The 14,509-nt window shown below is 34.8% G+C and overlaps 1 protein-coding gene across 1 annotated transcript in view; it reads left to right on the top strand.

Annotated features, from left to right (window-relative positions):
- Window positions 1-5,323: 5,323 nt before the first annotated feature.
- Window positions 5,324-14,509, top strand: part of LOC135087157 (alpha-mannosidase 2) — a 146,468-nt gene continuing 137,282 nt past the window's right edge. Inside the window, exons 1-2 of the mRNA XM_063981993.1 lie at window positions 5,324-5,465; window positions 6,259-6,387. Coding sequence (XP_063838063.1) covers window positions 6,267-6,387 — 121 coding nt within the window. The 5' untranslated portion in view covers window positions 5,324-5,465; window positions 6,259-6,266. The remainder of the gene's footprint in view (window positions 5,466-6,258; window positions 6,388-14,509) is intronic.

Here is a 14,509-nt window from a genome sequence, read left to right on the forward strand (position 1 = left end):
AATCACAAAAACCAAAAAGTATTTTTTTAAATAAACGTCGTTTACTTTTAAACAATTGGAGATAATCTAATAAAAAAAATATGTCCTGAAAGCTACATTTATCAGGATTATAAATATATACATTGTATGGTACTTTTTTCGAAAAAAGTAGGTGAAAAAAAATTTTTCTTCAGGAGACAGCGGGCGAATTCTAATGCGCGTCGGAAGAAACTATTTATTTTATCCATGAATTCATACTATTTGGTTCATAAGCAAGTAAAGATTATTATTTTAGAATTTATTTAGAGTTTCTGGCACATCATGCTACCATGATTTGTATTTTTTCTTCAATTAATTTTGAACTCTATGTGTAAGTCATAAGGTTGAAAATAGTTTAAATACATTTTATTATTGAAAATATCATAAGAAGAAAGCAAGCACTAAATAAAGAACTTGAATTTGTCTAAACGTCTAATGATTATTATTAGTATTTTAATTAACATTTTTATTTCTACATACTATTGTACTAGTGACTTAAAGGAAAGGTAAGTGTGAGGAAAGTGAGGATTGATATTATCATAGTACGGGAGATTATTTTTAGCACAAAGGCTACGGCTGTGACCATTATAGTTGTTTTTTCAGACATCACCAGCTTCTGTACTACTTCTTGCACTAGCATCTCACCTTTTCCAGGCAAGCTTCGGCAGCTGGTCAATTGGTCCATGTATGTAGCCTCCATGTTGCTATCGACTCTGGTCCACCCCCAACCAGTCGCCTAAAGGGAAGACTGAGTCGGTTACTTGCAACTGATCCTATACGCGAACCCTTTGATATACGGCCAGTAGCCAATGCTGATACAAAACTGTATGGGTTATCTTATGTATGGCCACACCTAAACGTAGTCCACAGCGACCCATTAGGATCTTTATTCTCCCTTTTTTATTCCCTGTCATCCAAAAAAATCCTATCCATTAGTTAGGTGAATTAAGCGTCTGAGTGAAAGCCACCTAATAGTCTTCTGATGCCGGATATGCTGACCCAAGCAGACCCATCCTTACAGTATTAAGTGTTTCATGGACCCCACATGTATTCCACATGCTCGAGAGCTTCTGTTGTTAGGCCCATTTTGTGGGACATGTGGTTCGTTTCATAATGCCGAATTTGCGTACCTGTAATTGCTTGGGCTTACCTTTGATAAGTTTTCCATGACCCTGTATTTCCCTTTAGGAATGATTTGGAGAGGCTTATATCGTTGGAGCTTTCCCATTCAGCCCTGTGCTTCTTGGATATGGCTCTATGGCCATAAGGTACCTATGCTTTTAGATAAAGGTACTATCAGTTCTGACCCAATAGGTATCGTCTCTGACCCTTGTCTGGCTAGACTGTCGGCTCTCTCCTTGCATTCCATCCTTGTATGTCCAGGTACCCCACATCAGGGACACTTTGTCATGCCTTCAGTTTGTTCATCTTTAAGATTGCATCTAGAATAATTCTAGACTCAACCTTTACTGGGGCGATGGCTTTGTTTGAGTGCTGCTTGGCTGTGGCCCAGGATGTAAATATTGCGTTTTTACACCCCTGTTTTTAGTGCACACATAATAAATTATAGCGTAGAATTCAGCTTGAAATACTGTAGCAAACCTCCTTAAACGTTCACTGTGTTCGTAGTGTTTACAGTAGACTCCCGGTCCCGTTCCCAAGGTCAGGCTATCTTGGCTTGGAGCTGTCAGTAAAACAGATTAGGCTGTTTTGTTGTGATTTTGGTCCTCTTTTCTAGTTGTCCCTTGTTCAATATCTATCCACTTATATTAGCTCAATCCACTGTTTTTTTCAGTCCACTGGTATTGTTTTAGATCAAGTAAGTACCTCCTACTATTACTACATGCTTGACTATGAACGAGTGCTGTAAGTGCCCACCAACCTAGGCAGTTTTGTATCAGTATATCAAGGGCAGTAATTATGTCCTTATGATTTTTTTAAGTTATTTAAAATTTAGTTGGTTCAAGGGGTTCGCGTATAGGGTCAGTTGCAAGCAACCGACTCAGGCTTCCCTTTACCTGACTGGTTGGGGGTGGACCAGAATCGATAGCAACATGGAGTCTACATGGACCAATTACCCGTAGCTGCCGAAGCTTGCCTGGAAAAGATGAGATGTTAGTGCAAGAAGTAGTGCAGAAGCTGGTGCTGTCTGAAAAAACAACTACATAATTATAATGGTCACAGCCGTAGCCTTTGTGCTAAAAATAATCTCCCGTACTATGATAATAATTATCAATCCTCACTTTCCTCACACTTACCTTTCCTTTAAGTCACTGGTACAATAGTATGTAGAAATAAAAATGTTAATTAAAATACTAATAATAATCATTAGACGTTTAGACAAATTCAAGTTCTTTATTTAGTGCTTGCTTTCTTCTTATGATATTTTCAATAATAAAATGTATTTAAACTATTTTCAACCTTATGACTTACACATAGAGTTCAAAATTGATTGAAGAAAAAATACAAATCATGGTAGCATGATGTGCCAGAAACTCTAAATAAATTCTAAAATAATAACCTTTACTTGCTTATGAACCAAATAGTATGAATTCATGGATAAAATAAATAGTTTCTTCCGACGCGCATTAGAATTCGCCCGCTGTGTCCTGAAGAAAAATTTTTTTTCACCTACTTTTTTCGAAAAAAGTACCATACAATGTATATATTTATAATCCTGATAAATGTAGCTTTCAGGACATATTTTTTTTATTAGATTATCTCCAATTGTTTAAAAGTAAACGACGTTTATTTAAAAAAATACTTTTTGGTTTTTGTGATTTTTACTCAATATTTCTATTTTTTTGTATGAAAAGGCAAAAAGTTTGTTCGAGAAATGAATTCGCCATCCTTTAATTATCCGAAAATGACACCACACTTGCCCTAATACCCATAGTTTTAAAGATATGGGCCTTAAAGTGAAGCGCGGCAGAAGGAAACTTAACCCCCCTCCCCCTGCTACCACAGGGGGGGCTCCCGATGTCTACCGACGGAAATCTACTCAGGAGCACCCAAAGAACAACTGGTGCAAAAATGAGCCTTCTATACCAAAGTGGAGGGGTCTCCATACAAATCATTGCACTAAATTCCCTACTATTAAACAAAATAGCCATAGAGAGGTTTCTCCGAAAATCAGCAACCGTTTGAGAACCACTATGTCCTAGGGTGAATGAAAGAGAGAGAACTATGCTTGATGCCGCGCGAAGTAAGTACATCGATGGCGGATTTCTAAGATATTGAAATCAATGATTGATTGAAACCATGAATAAAACTATTTTTAGTACCCTAATAATTAAGATCCTACCTAATTTCTCATGATATTTTTTTTGCGGGTACACACAGTAAGTAAACAACAGGCAGATTTGAGATGAATGACATTGGTGTAAAACCGATTGTCAAACTGTCATTTCTAGTGCTGCCAGTATATTGTTTAAAAAAATTACGCTTTTAAATTCGTTTTCTTCATTTTTAGTTATTTAACCTGTGTTTAGATTTTGTTGCAATGAATATCTACGCTACGAATTACATTAGCCGCTGTACCCACATCAAAAATTATTTGAAACATCAAACCTGAAACGCATCGTAATTTTTTGGTTAGATCATGTAGGTACTATTTTTATTAGGTTATAATAAGCAAACAGTTAAGTCATTTTAATAACATAATCTTTTCACTATTTATCTTACTATTTCTGTTCTGATTTTCCTTATAGAAACTCATCAGTAAAATTATTCTCAGTTAGTTAATCACAAACAAGACAAAAATAAATAAAATCTATACTTATAATAAATCTGTAGAGAGGTCAATTCTATACATGAAATATATTTTCAAAATAACTATCATGGGGTGATTAGTGATCGATACTGATGCCAAAAATGTAATCAGTAAAATTTTTGTCTGTCTGTCTGTATGTTCCTTATAGAAACAAAAACTACTCGACGGATTTTAACGAAACTTGGTACAATCATTCTTCATACTCATGGGCAGGTTATAGTATACTTAGGAATTCCCACGGGAACAGGAATTAGCGGGAAAATCCTTTTGTATGAAAAATCTAAACCGCTTAAGTTAGACGCTTGAAATTTGGCTTGTAGGTACCTTAGTAAACTTAAAGCTTATTTACAACAGAATATTGCAAAATTCTCACGGGAACGGGAGTTAGCGGGAAATAACATTTGTATGAAAAAATCTAAACCGCATAAGATAGACGCTTGAAATTTGGCATGCAGGTACCTTAGTAAACTTAAAGCTTAGTTAGTTACAACAGGATATTGCAAAATTCCCACGAGAACGGGAATTGGCGGGAAAATCCTTTTGTATGACTGACTCACTGACATATCAACGCACAGCCTAAACGGCTAAACGTAGGCACTTGAAATTTGTAAGGGACGTAGCTTAGGTACCGTAGAGGTGCACTAAGAAAGGAATTCCCGAAATTTCCACGGAAACGGGAATTACCGGGAAAATCCTTTTGTATGAAAAATCTAAACCGTTAAAGTTAGACGCTTGAAATTTGGCATGCAGGTCCCTTAGTAAACTTAAAGCTTAGTTACAACAGGATATTGCAAAATTCCCACGGGAACCGGAGTTAGCGGGAAAAAACATTTGTATGAAAAAATCTAAACCGCGTAAGATAGTTGAAGGGGGCAAAACGGGATCCACGCGTACGAAGTCGCGGGCGGCCGCTAGTATAGAATAAATGAGTGGAGATTCAACCATAAATGAACTGAATATGAAAAATAAATGAATGGTTGATAAGATTTAAGATAAATAAAATAAAATCAAGAGATCTCCGAAACCTGAAAAGAAACTAACTAACGAAAACATTTTCTTATAACGGCAACACCAATCGATGACGTTCTGAAATGAAAGTTTTCATGAACCTCTAAGCAGCTTTAAGGCGATTTTTCATCGTGCTATTTAAAAAAGATAAGAAATAAATCTTTCAAATTTTTTGTTACATTATTTAATTTTATTTAATCAACAATTTTACTTTACATTACTAAATCTGTGACTAAACCTCTTTAATTTCTGAACGTAATGGTGTTGCTAGTGCCAAAAAACAAAATTACTACTAAAAATATTCATAATGTTGTATTGAACTTTTTATCCAGACAAGGCCTTTATTATTAACTAAACAAATGTGTATCAATTAACATGAAATTTAGTATCAATTTCTTTGCCTTCTAACACATTATTTTCATGTCAAAATAATTGAAATGGTAGAAAAACCGAATTTTCTTAGTTGGTATCCCTGCAGTGGCATGCCAACCAATCGGTATTTTTTATAGTCTTGTACACTCCGCGTCCGGAACGGTCGTGTCGTACGTTACTAGTTAATCGTGCTCTCTGTATTAAATATAAAATTCGTAATAGAACTCCGCTGAAACTATGTATGAAAATTAAAATAAAATGTGATCATTTTTGTCTCTTGAATATTAAATAAAACGTAAGTATTAAAATTATATGCCGTACGCAGGATTTCCTAATTTGTTTACTTGTTTACTACTTACTAGTTTAAGTTTTGAAAAATACTTTTTACGCGATACCTACATATTTGGCAGTCTTGAGAATAACTTTTTATGTATTTCTATTATTAATAACTTGCTATTAATTAATGACAACAACTAACTTAATATGTTTTTGGCTACTTTACACATTGTTTCGTACGTTTTTAGGACATTATAAATTATATCTTAGCTAAAAAAGTTGCTAATGAATTGAATGCAGATATTATTAGGGTCATATTCTTTTATTTAGTCTATTGAGAGTGAAATATACTTCGAGTAAGATTTTCGATAGGTTAGAAAAACAACGCAAGATGTAGGTGGGGAGTGTAGGTAGTGTTTACATTGGTTATACCTATTTGATTTCTTTTTGTTCGTACTCATTTTATCTTCTTTCGGTACGTAGTATTGATGACGGATTTTCATAGTATCTTAATATTTATAAATCTATTTAAGAAGAGAGATAAAGAGATTAATTTGATCTTCATTGGATTTGTTATTGATTAGGTTTTTTTGACACCCTATTCAAAACCAAGTTAGAAATTGCAATAAAAAAAATTAAATGTTAGTAACAGTCAGTTTTTAAAATTTAAATAATAACATTTTGAATTTTATGTTATTATTAAAACTGAAATTAAAAACTGTACGATAGTAAAAGAGATTAAGTTAAAAGTTCTGTACATTGAACAATGAATATTGTTTTTTTTTGTTTTAACACAGTGTTTTGTTTCACAGAGTCCGCGATGAGGACCCGCTTGCCCCGTTGCAGGCCGTTCTCCACCCGGCTGCTGGCCCTGCTGTTCTTTGTCGTGGCATTTGGGGCATACTGCTATTATGCCACGTCCCCTTCGATTCAGAAAACAGGTAAGACTAGTTTTACATTGTAAAATACATCGGGGACCCATCATTCAGTCCCCCTTTATATAATACTTTATTGATACAAAAGACATTTTACTGTATGATAAAATAAAAAATCATAACAGCTATAAAAATTACATAGCCGTTTTTCTTATTGTTTTTGATGATACAGGTCAGTAAACACTCATAATTGCAAGAGTACCATTTTAATCCAAAATGGTCATGTTATAAAAAACAATACATTTCAAAAGGGTTTGAATTCTTCTATCCTAATACTATAAAATAATGAAGAACAAATATCACAAATGAACAATTTAAATGTAAACTATTTTTCTTCTAAGAGGGACTTCACACTTTTTCCCTACACAGTGCAGCTCCCATGAAAATGCGCGATAACCTTTGTAAAGCAATCAAAATTACCCGCACAAACAATTTGTGATAAAATAAATCTTACCTCCTAATTAATTTATTTTGATTAATTACCTACTTGAGGAAAAAATTGAATTTAAAATGCTTCCTCATTGCACTTATAACGTTTATAAAAGGTGAAGGTTAACAGCCTAAAATCGCTACTCGATAAAAACATTAGCCTTAAAGTTTGCGAGCATTCTTTGCGCAAACGCATTTGTTACAAACATAACAGTTAATTGTTTAGACTTTGCTAGTTAACTGGCGAAAATAAATTTGCGGACTGTACAAAATGAGTACCTACCTAAGTATATGCCTAGACGATACATTAATGCCCAGTAGTAGGAATCCCCAAGTTGCCAATAGTAATCAAAGTTCTCCAGCGAACCGAACATGGCTCGCGTCTGCACGTAAACGTTCGCTGTTAGTTCTCCGCTCACTCAGTCATATAGGGCATACCACGGAAGCCTCTTCGTCATCCGCAGTTGAAATGTATCTACTATCAGCATTCAAAATGCATCTAGTAGGTATCAGCGTTCAAAACCTTGTTCCACAGCGAACCGAACATTGCTCGCGATCGTCCTTAGGCGATCGCTGTGAATTCGTTGCGTTATTCGTGGTTCGAAATACGCTTCTTCCAGCTCCTGAATTACTAAAGACATAGTGTGGATTCTTGTGTTCCCTAAACTATTCGGTTCGCAACAGAATGCTAAAAATGCTCGTGCAATGTATTCTCGCAAACCAAATTAGTAAAGCCAACGCTCCCAGCCAGAGCCCTCTCTTAAATAAATATTTGCCGGTAGCGTCATAGGACAGGACCTATGTCGGGGCTCGCATTTCGTGCGAGAGCGGTCGCACTTAAAAGAGTGATTTTGCTAGCTGTCTTTCTACCTACATCAATATTTCTTTCTTATCCGTTTTTAAAGAAATAACACTAAAATAAAAATTATTTATTCACGAATGACATGTTGCTAATAATAACGCTAATACGTTGCTTTTATAGTCAGCAGAATCGTTATTATTTGATCTTCACTTATGGAATTGAAAAACATTGGCTAAATTGCCATATAGGGATTATTAAACTAAATAGTTTAATAGTCCCCGATTTAAGTTACACTTAATTCATCACAAGGTACCTAATTTGTTCCATATTAAAACAAATATCCAACTTTTCTTTTGTCTTGGTTTAAATTTGAAGTTAGTAGTAAAATTTTCAACACAAGGTGATCTGGAACAGCAACATTAATCTAAAAATAAAAACCTTAGGACACGTATCAATAAACCCATCGCAATTTGCGCGCGACCTTGAGACAAAGATCATTTTAATAAATATAATCTTGAACGCCCAGTTTTAAAACTCGTCTTATCACAGTAAGTGCAGCGATCAAGTTTTAAAGCAATACACTTTGAACGAGAGCCATCTTCTACTAAGATGTTCAAATTCGACGTGAAATCGCGTCGCCGTCTCAATTTCGCGAAACTGAGACCGGCTTATCAGTACCTACGGATTGCGTGATCAGAGTTCAAGTACAAAAATCGAACGTACATAAATGATATTCTTAACATACCTACAAATTACTTTGTCTCAATTTTTTACCTATCAGTTGTTGTCTCAGTTCTATAGACGCTAATTATAACTTGGAAAATACGAGGAAAACATCAGCAGGAATTATTACTCTACCTACGTGTATCACGAGTTCCACAATGCTGTTTAACGATACCGTTAATGTGTAAAAATAATAAAGTAATTAATTGAATTGACCTATGCTACGCGACATTGTAGTCGTCGCTGCCTACTGTGTCAAACTATACTAATACAGGCGCATGAGTTCGAGTTTTTTGTGTTTGCTTTAACTGAATTGACAATCAAAACTTAACAATACATACGAGCCATTGCAGTCATGCTATTTTTAACATCGATGAACCATGGATTAGCTCTTAATATAATTGAAACGAACAAATACCAACCTGGGTTATTTTAACCACATTCCATTATTGCATACATTAACGTCAGTTGTAGCGGTTGCCAAAACGTCTGCGATTTAGATATAGAAATCAAACCCTGCGTGTCATTAAAATGCAAGCGATGCTCAATTCATGCAGTTGCAAAAACGCACGATATGATTATAACGATTCAACCCTAGGAGTCACTAAAATACGATGCAAGCCATGCACAATTTGAAGAATCGCCAAAACGTGCGATTATGGTATCGCAATCCAGCCCTGAGAGTTACTAAAAATTTACGTCGCCAGAACGCGCAATAGGTCTAAAATATAATCTTAATTCTGGGTCTTTAAACGACATAAACGATGCACAATTGCCAAAACGTGCGATGAGGATATCGCAATCCACTTTTGAGAATCACACGTAATGTAAATGATACAAAATTAATGCAGTCTGCATCAAAACGCACGACGTAGATATTCAATACAACTCTGCGACGTCTGAGAGTAGCCATGATGCATGCAATGCAGAATTTAAATCGCCAAATCCGCTTTTATAATGTCGCGATTTCACCTAGGGAGTCACTAAAACAATTTATGCAATTGATTCAGTCGCCAAAACGTGCGATTATACTTACTCCCTGAAAGTAGCCAAAACAAGATAAAGGATTAAACACTTTTTACTAAATCATGTGACTTGGATTATGATTTAATATTAATTAAAATAAATAGTGACTGACTTTCTTGCGCTGCTTCTTCTCAGCACTGGCCCATTTATTGTCCCGAAGCAGTGGTAGGATTAATACTGGGACGTGTAAAAGTGCTTTTTAAAAGCCTATTTGCAAAAATAAATGAGTTTTATGAGTTTTTAGTTTTTATTCGGGATCTTTAGAGAAGGACAGTCCTGGAAAGCATAAAACCTACCATTTTGGTTTCGCTATTTATTGCATCTCAGAAATCTTCAAAGCGAGGTGCATGCAGTCGTTAAGTTGTGTATAAACACAACAATAATGACTCATGATAATACAAACAAATTCTGCTTAGGACGCAGAGTAGGTAGTCAACACGAGCATACATTTTAATCGATGTGATAAGCAGGTACTTGGAACACTTGGGCTTCATAAACAACATTATCTTTTTATATGTCGTATAACACTAACAATAACAAAATATACATTTTGCTCACGTCTAAAAAAGAACGTTTAACTGGTGCCTTCTAAATTGCGCAACGAAGTTGCGATTAGTCTTTTAACTGTGCCAACGATTAGGTACACGTGAAAAAGGTTTGAATATTTTTCCCCGTTTTTGCAACATTTTTCATTGATGTTCCGCTCCTATTGGTCGTCATGTAGCCTTTAATCTTCCTCGATGAATGGAATGTCCAACACAAAAATAAAATTTATCAAATCGAATTGGTAGTGCCTGAGATTAGCGCGTTCAACCAAACTAACAAACTTTTCAGCTTTACTATATTAAAGTATACATTTGGTGATATTCGGGCCACTATAGTAAAGCATTTTCCCACCTGCCTGCGGCGCTGCGAACATGCCAATTTGTCAATTTATTAAGCGCCGCTTCATTTTGGCACAACCGATACGGGAATAACATCGTGCAGCGATCTACAATATCGATGCACAAAATAATCCGGTTACCATACGCTCCGCTTATAATTACCCACAACCGTTTAAAGTTTATTCGTCCTTTAATAAAATACATTTAAATACCACGCTATACTGTAGTTAGGTCTACGTCTATTTTTACTGACTAATATAGTCTACGACTATTATGAACCTATGTTTATCGACCATACCTTTCTTAGTATTCACCCCTTTTAATGGCAGCTATCTTAATTTCTTATTCAAATGATTATTATTATGAACTGTTGCTATAATTTATGACAACACTCGTGCATTTATAGAATACAGCAATTGTGAAATGTGCCTTTGGAATACAACTTCTACTTACGTTATAAATTGTGTAGACTATTGAACAAAATTACTAGGTTACTTCCCTATATTTATTCTTTTAGAATCCTGCAATTTTTACTCAAGAATATCTAACAAGCATTTTTATAAAAATACTTTTTTCTGTAGACAGTATACCTAACACACGTCTTTATATTTTATATGCAATTACACATGCGCATTTTCTTGGCAAGTCCTGGAACTGTAGTCCCGGGATTAGAAGTAGCCTATGAAATTGGGAATATTCTTGGATCGTCGCTGATATTCGTCTATCAAACTAATTTAACATGTCCATAATATGTGCCTGAGGGTTCCGTATGTACTCATCTCTGTAACGCCTTTCTCCAATTCTCTCCCTTCTTTCATCCCTTGCACTCTAATTATGCTGTCCATATCACATACGGAAATTGCTTTTAACTTGCAGTTTACACGTTCCGTAAATGTGTTCTATAGTAGATCGTTGTAAAGTAAAATGTTGCGAGACCTCACTTTTAACAAAAAACTTTATTAAGACAACAGGAGATACCTTTCATCATCATCTTCATCATCATTTCAGCCATAGAACGTCTACTGGTGAACATAGCCTTTCAGGTTTTGATTTATATAGGATGGTCTCAATATGCGGCATAAAACATCAATATTTTAAATTTTTATTATAATAATAAAACCTATCCACCAATAATAATAAAAAACACCACTATAATTTGTTTTGGATTTGAATTTGAATATGAACCTCCTGATCGCATTACTGAAAAGCGGTATTAAAGTAAAAGTTGCACAGCCAAAGTACTCTTGCAGGAGCTTCTTTAAGACTGCGAAAAAGAAAGGTATCAACACTCAGATTTCATTTTACTGAAGACCTTTGCGTTAGCGATCTATTTCTCGCAACTTTTCTCCGTCTGAAACATTAACGATGAAAAAGTTAATTTGTTTTCTGAGATTTGTTCAAAGTTACCCCGACATTCAAAGTTTAATAAGTTATTTTGTGTAAGTATTAGTGAGTTTCAAAGTTAATATTCTTAAAATACGACTGTAGGGTAATTCAAGTGCAATCTGTCATTTCAATCTATTCTATTTGTCATTTAGCTTGTTTAATCTGTGCTGAATAAAGTGCACAATATTTAAGCAGGATATGGTTGCACGCGGATTTTTAGAGAGTTAAATCTTTTGGCCAATAGAAAACGTCATAATAGTTATTATATGAACTGGGATTGGTCAATGACTTTTGAAATTAAAATCCGATGGCCTGAAAAAATCGGTTTTCCAACAAACGTCAGTTACGCGCAAGGAGGTTTAGCTATTTATCCATCGAAGTTAATAAGGGAGAAGACATAAGACTAATTTTATTATTTGCCTGCCGCGACCCGGTTTTTACGAACAATGACGATGACGAACGATGAACCAGTAACGAGGAGCACACTTAGCAATGCTTCCAGGTTGCGCCTCGGTATCAATTAAGTAACATTTTCCGTTAAGTTTACTTTATGGCCAACTAAAGGACTTTTGCCGTCTCCATGGACAAACTCGAAGTATGATAACTACAGTCATTGTCAAAATTTTGCACTGCCATTGCCGCTGGATACCATATATCGCTACTATATTCATAGATAATAGACTTTCAGTTAATCGTCAAAATTGACATTGTTTTTTAAATAACAACAAATGGTATGAATTTTTAAATGTGATATTTTTATAAAGGTAAGTCCCCAAAACAACATTTGATAGCCTATTTTCTTTCGTTGGCATCTAAGTTCCTGTTTTCTACATATATGTCACTACTACCTATTGGATAAGTAACTAAGAACTTTGTCGTTTATTCCATGTGAACAAAATCCCTAAAAGCCCATTTGTAATAATATTCTTACTAAACACTGCTGAAAAAGGACTAAACTTCTGAGCTATGAACGTATAATCCAGTAGCATTAGGGCCATTCTTATTCTTACGCATTTTTGTGTGAGATGTAAGAATAGCATATGTTTTTAAAGAAAATCAGTGCACTGTATATTAATTTACTTAGTAAAATACCTCTATTAACTAGGCCCAATATCATTTTTATCAAAAAAATTACCCCACTATCAAGATAGATTACGTTACTTCAAGTTAAATACTCTTCAGGAACGCCGCTGTGTGCTTGATAATACGTTTTTATACAAATTGGTCAACGGTGCTTTTGACTGCCCTAACCTGCTCTCAAAAGTTAATCTAAACGTTCCCTATAAGTTGCCTAGGATATCCCGATACAACTTGTTTGCGACCAGGAGCTCCAAATCAAATCTAGGTCTGTTTTCCCCTTTAAATAGAATGTTTAATCAATACAATGCCCTGTCTAGGTCCAATAATGTTAATGTTGATATTTTTTTCCTTAGTTTACGTAAATACAAGTCCACATGCTTGGACAAATCTCACCGATTTGAACAAGCATAGGGACTTCTTTACACCATATTAAATAAGTATTTTTAGTTTTTAATCCCTAATTGCTGTTGCTTTAGTCTCTAACGCATGATGTTTTCACCTATAATTAAGTTTGCATTTAACAAGTGTCATTTTTTATAGTTACTTTTGTGAAGCCTCAATGTAACCTTGTTGGTGTTCAAATAAATAAATAAATAAATCATAAAACTATTAGAAGAATATTAAAAAAAAGTTACAAGTCCAAAATGTCACGGACCGTGTAGTGTGAGATTCCCGGATTTGGACATACAATATTTTTTTCTGAATAGATGTTATGTTATTTTGATAAATATTACAGTAATTATGCAAGATTAATACATGTTATATAAGACTGTTAAACATTTATATCAATAATAATTACCATTTTTGATTTTGAACACCAAACATTGTGTGAGCAGTTTTTGTGTCACAACCACGTGCGCCACTTTAAATATGCGTAACTCGGTAAAAAACTATCTTTGATATTAACATCCCTTGCTAAGTTTTTTTAGAACAGTAACATTGTCATCTTATTAGATTTGCAAATGGCTGAACGTAGTGAGTGAGCCGCAAAAAATTATTTCCTATTTATTTGAAAAAAGGGACAACCATAACACGTCCATCCCGTGTACGGTTTTTAAAGGTAGGTATCAATGTCACGCTATTGTATAAAACATAATTATGTACCTCATGCATTATATACTCAACATCAAATAAACCGCACCTTCCGCGACGCGAACTTTAACGATTTTCTTCTGACACAATCATGGTGCCCCAACAATATTGGTGTTATTTGAAAGCCCAATAAATATCCTTAAAGAAAAACACATTTAATTTCTTAATAAATGATTAACATATACCATAAATGTGACTTGAAAAAATACCTCACTTTGGGCCCACCTATGGGATCAATTAGACCAATTTTTATGGTTATAAAACCAAATAATGATCTCACGTGTCCTCTTTAACAGATGGATAGCGATTAATCCCAACTTAACAGTTTTATAGCCATAAAAGTTGGCTCTAGCGTAACTACCTATTTTTTTAAGAAGTGACTCTGGAGCCTTCTAAAGACACATTTTTGGGGTAAAAACCTTTCCTTTAATGAAATGAAGGTTAGAACTAGGCTTTCAAATGGTGCCAATATTGGTGGGAAGTGGGGAAGCATACGTTTGAAAATGCTTGTCGCGGGAGGTGCGATTTATTTGATGTCGAGTGTAGTTTCAGATAATTGCACAAGATCTGCTAATTCACAGATAGTTTTTTGGATATATCGGACACGTTCCAAATTGTCACGGCCATGGTATTAAAAATGTGTCACTACCGCAAACTATTTAAGTACATGGTCGTGACGTTACAACGCGTGGTTGTGACATTCTAT

This window comes from Ostrinia nubilalis, chromosome Z (assembly GCF_963855985.1).
Source record: "Ostrinia nubilalis chromosome Z, ilOstNubi1.1, whole genome shotgun sequence".
In the NCBI taxonomy this organism is placed as follows: Eukaryota; Metazoa; Arthropoda; class Insecta; order Lepidoptera; family Crambidae; genus Ostrinia; species Ostrinia nubilalis.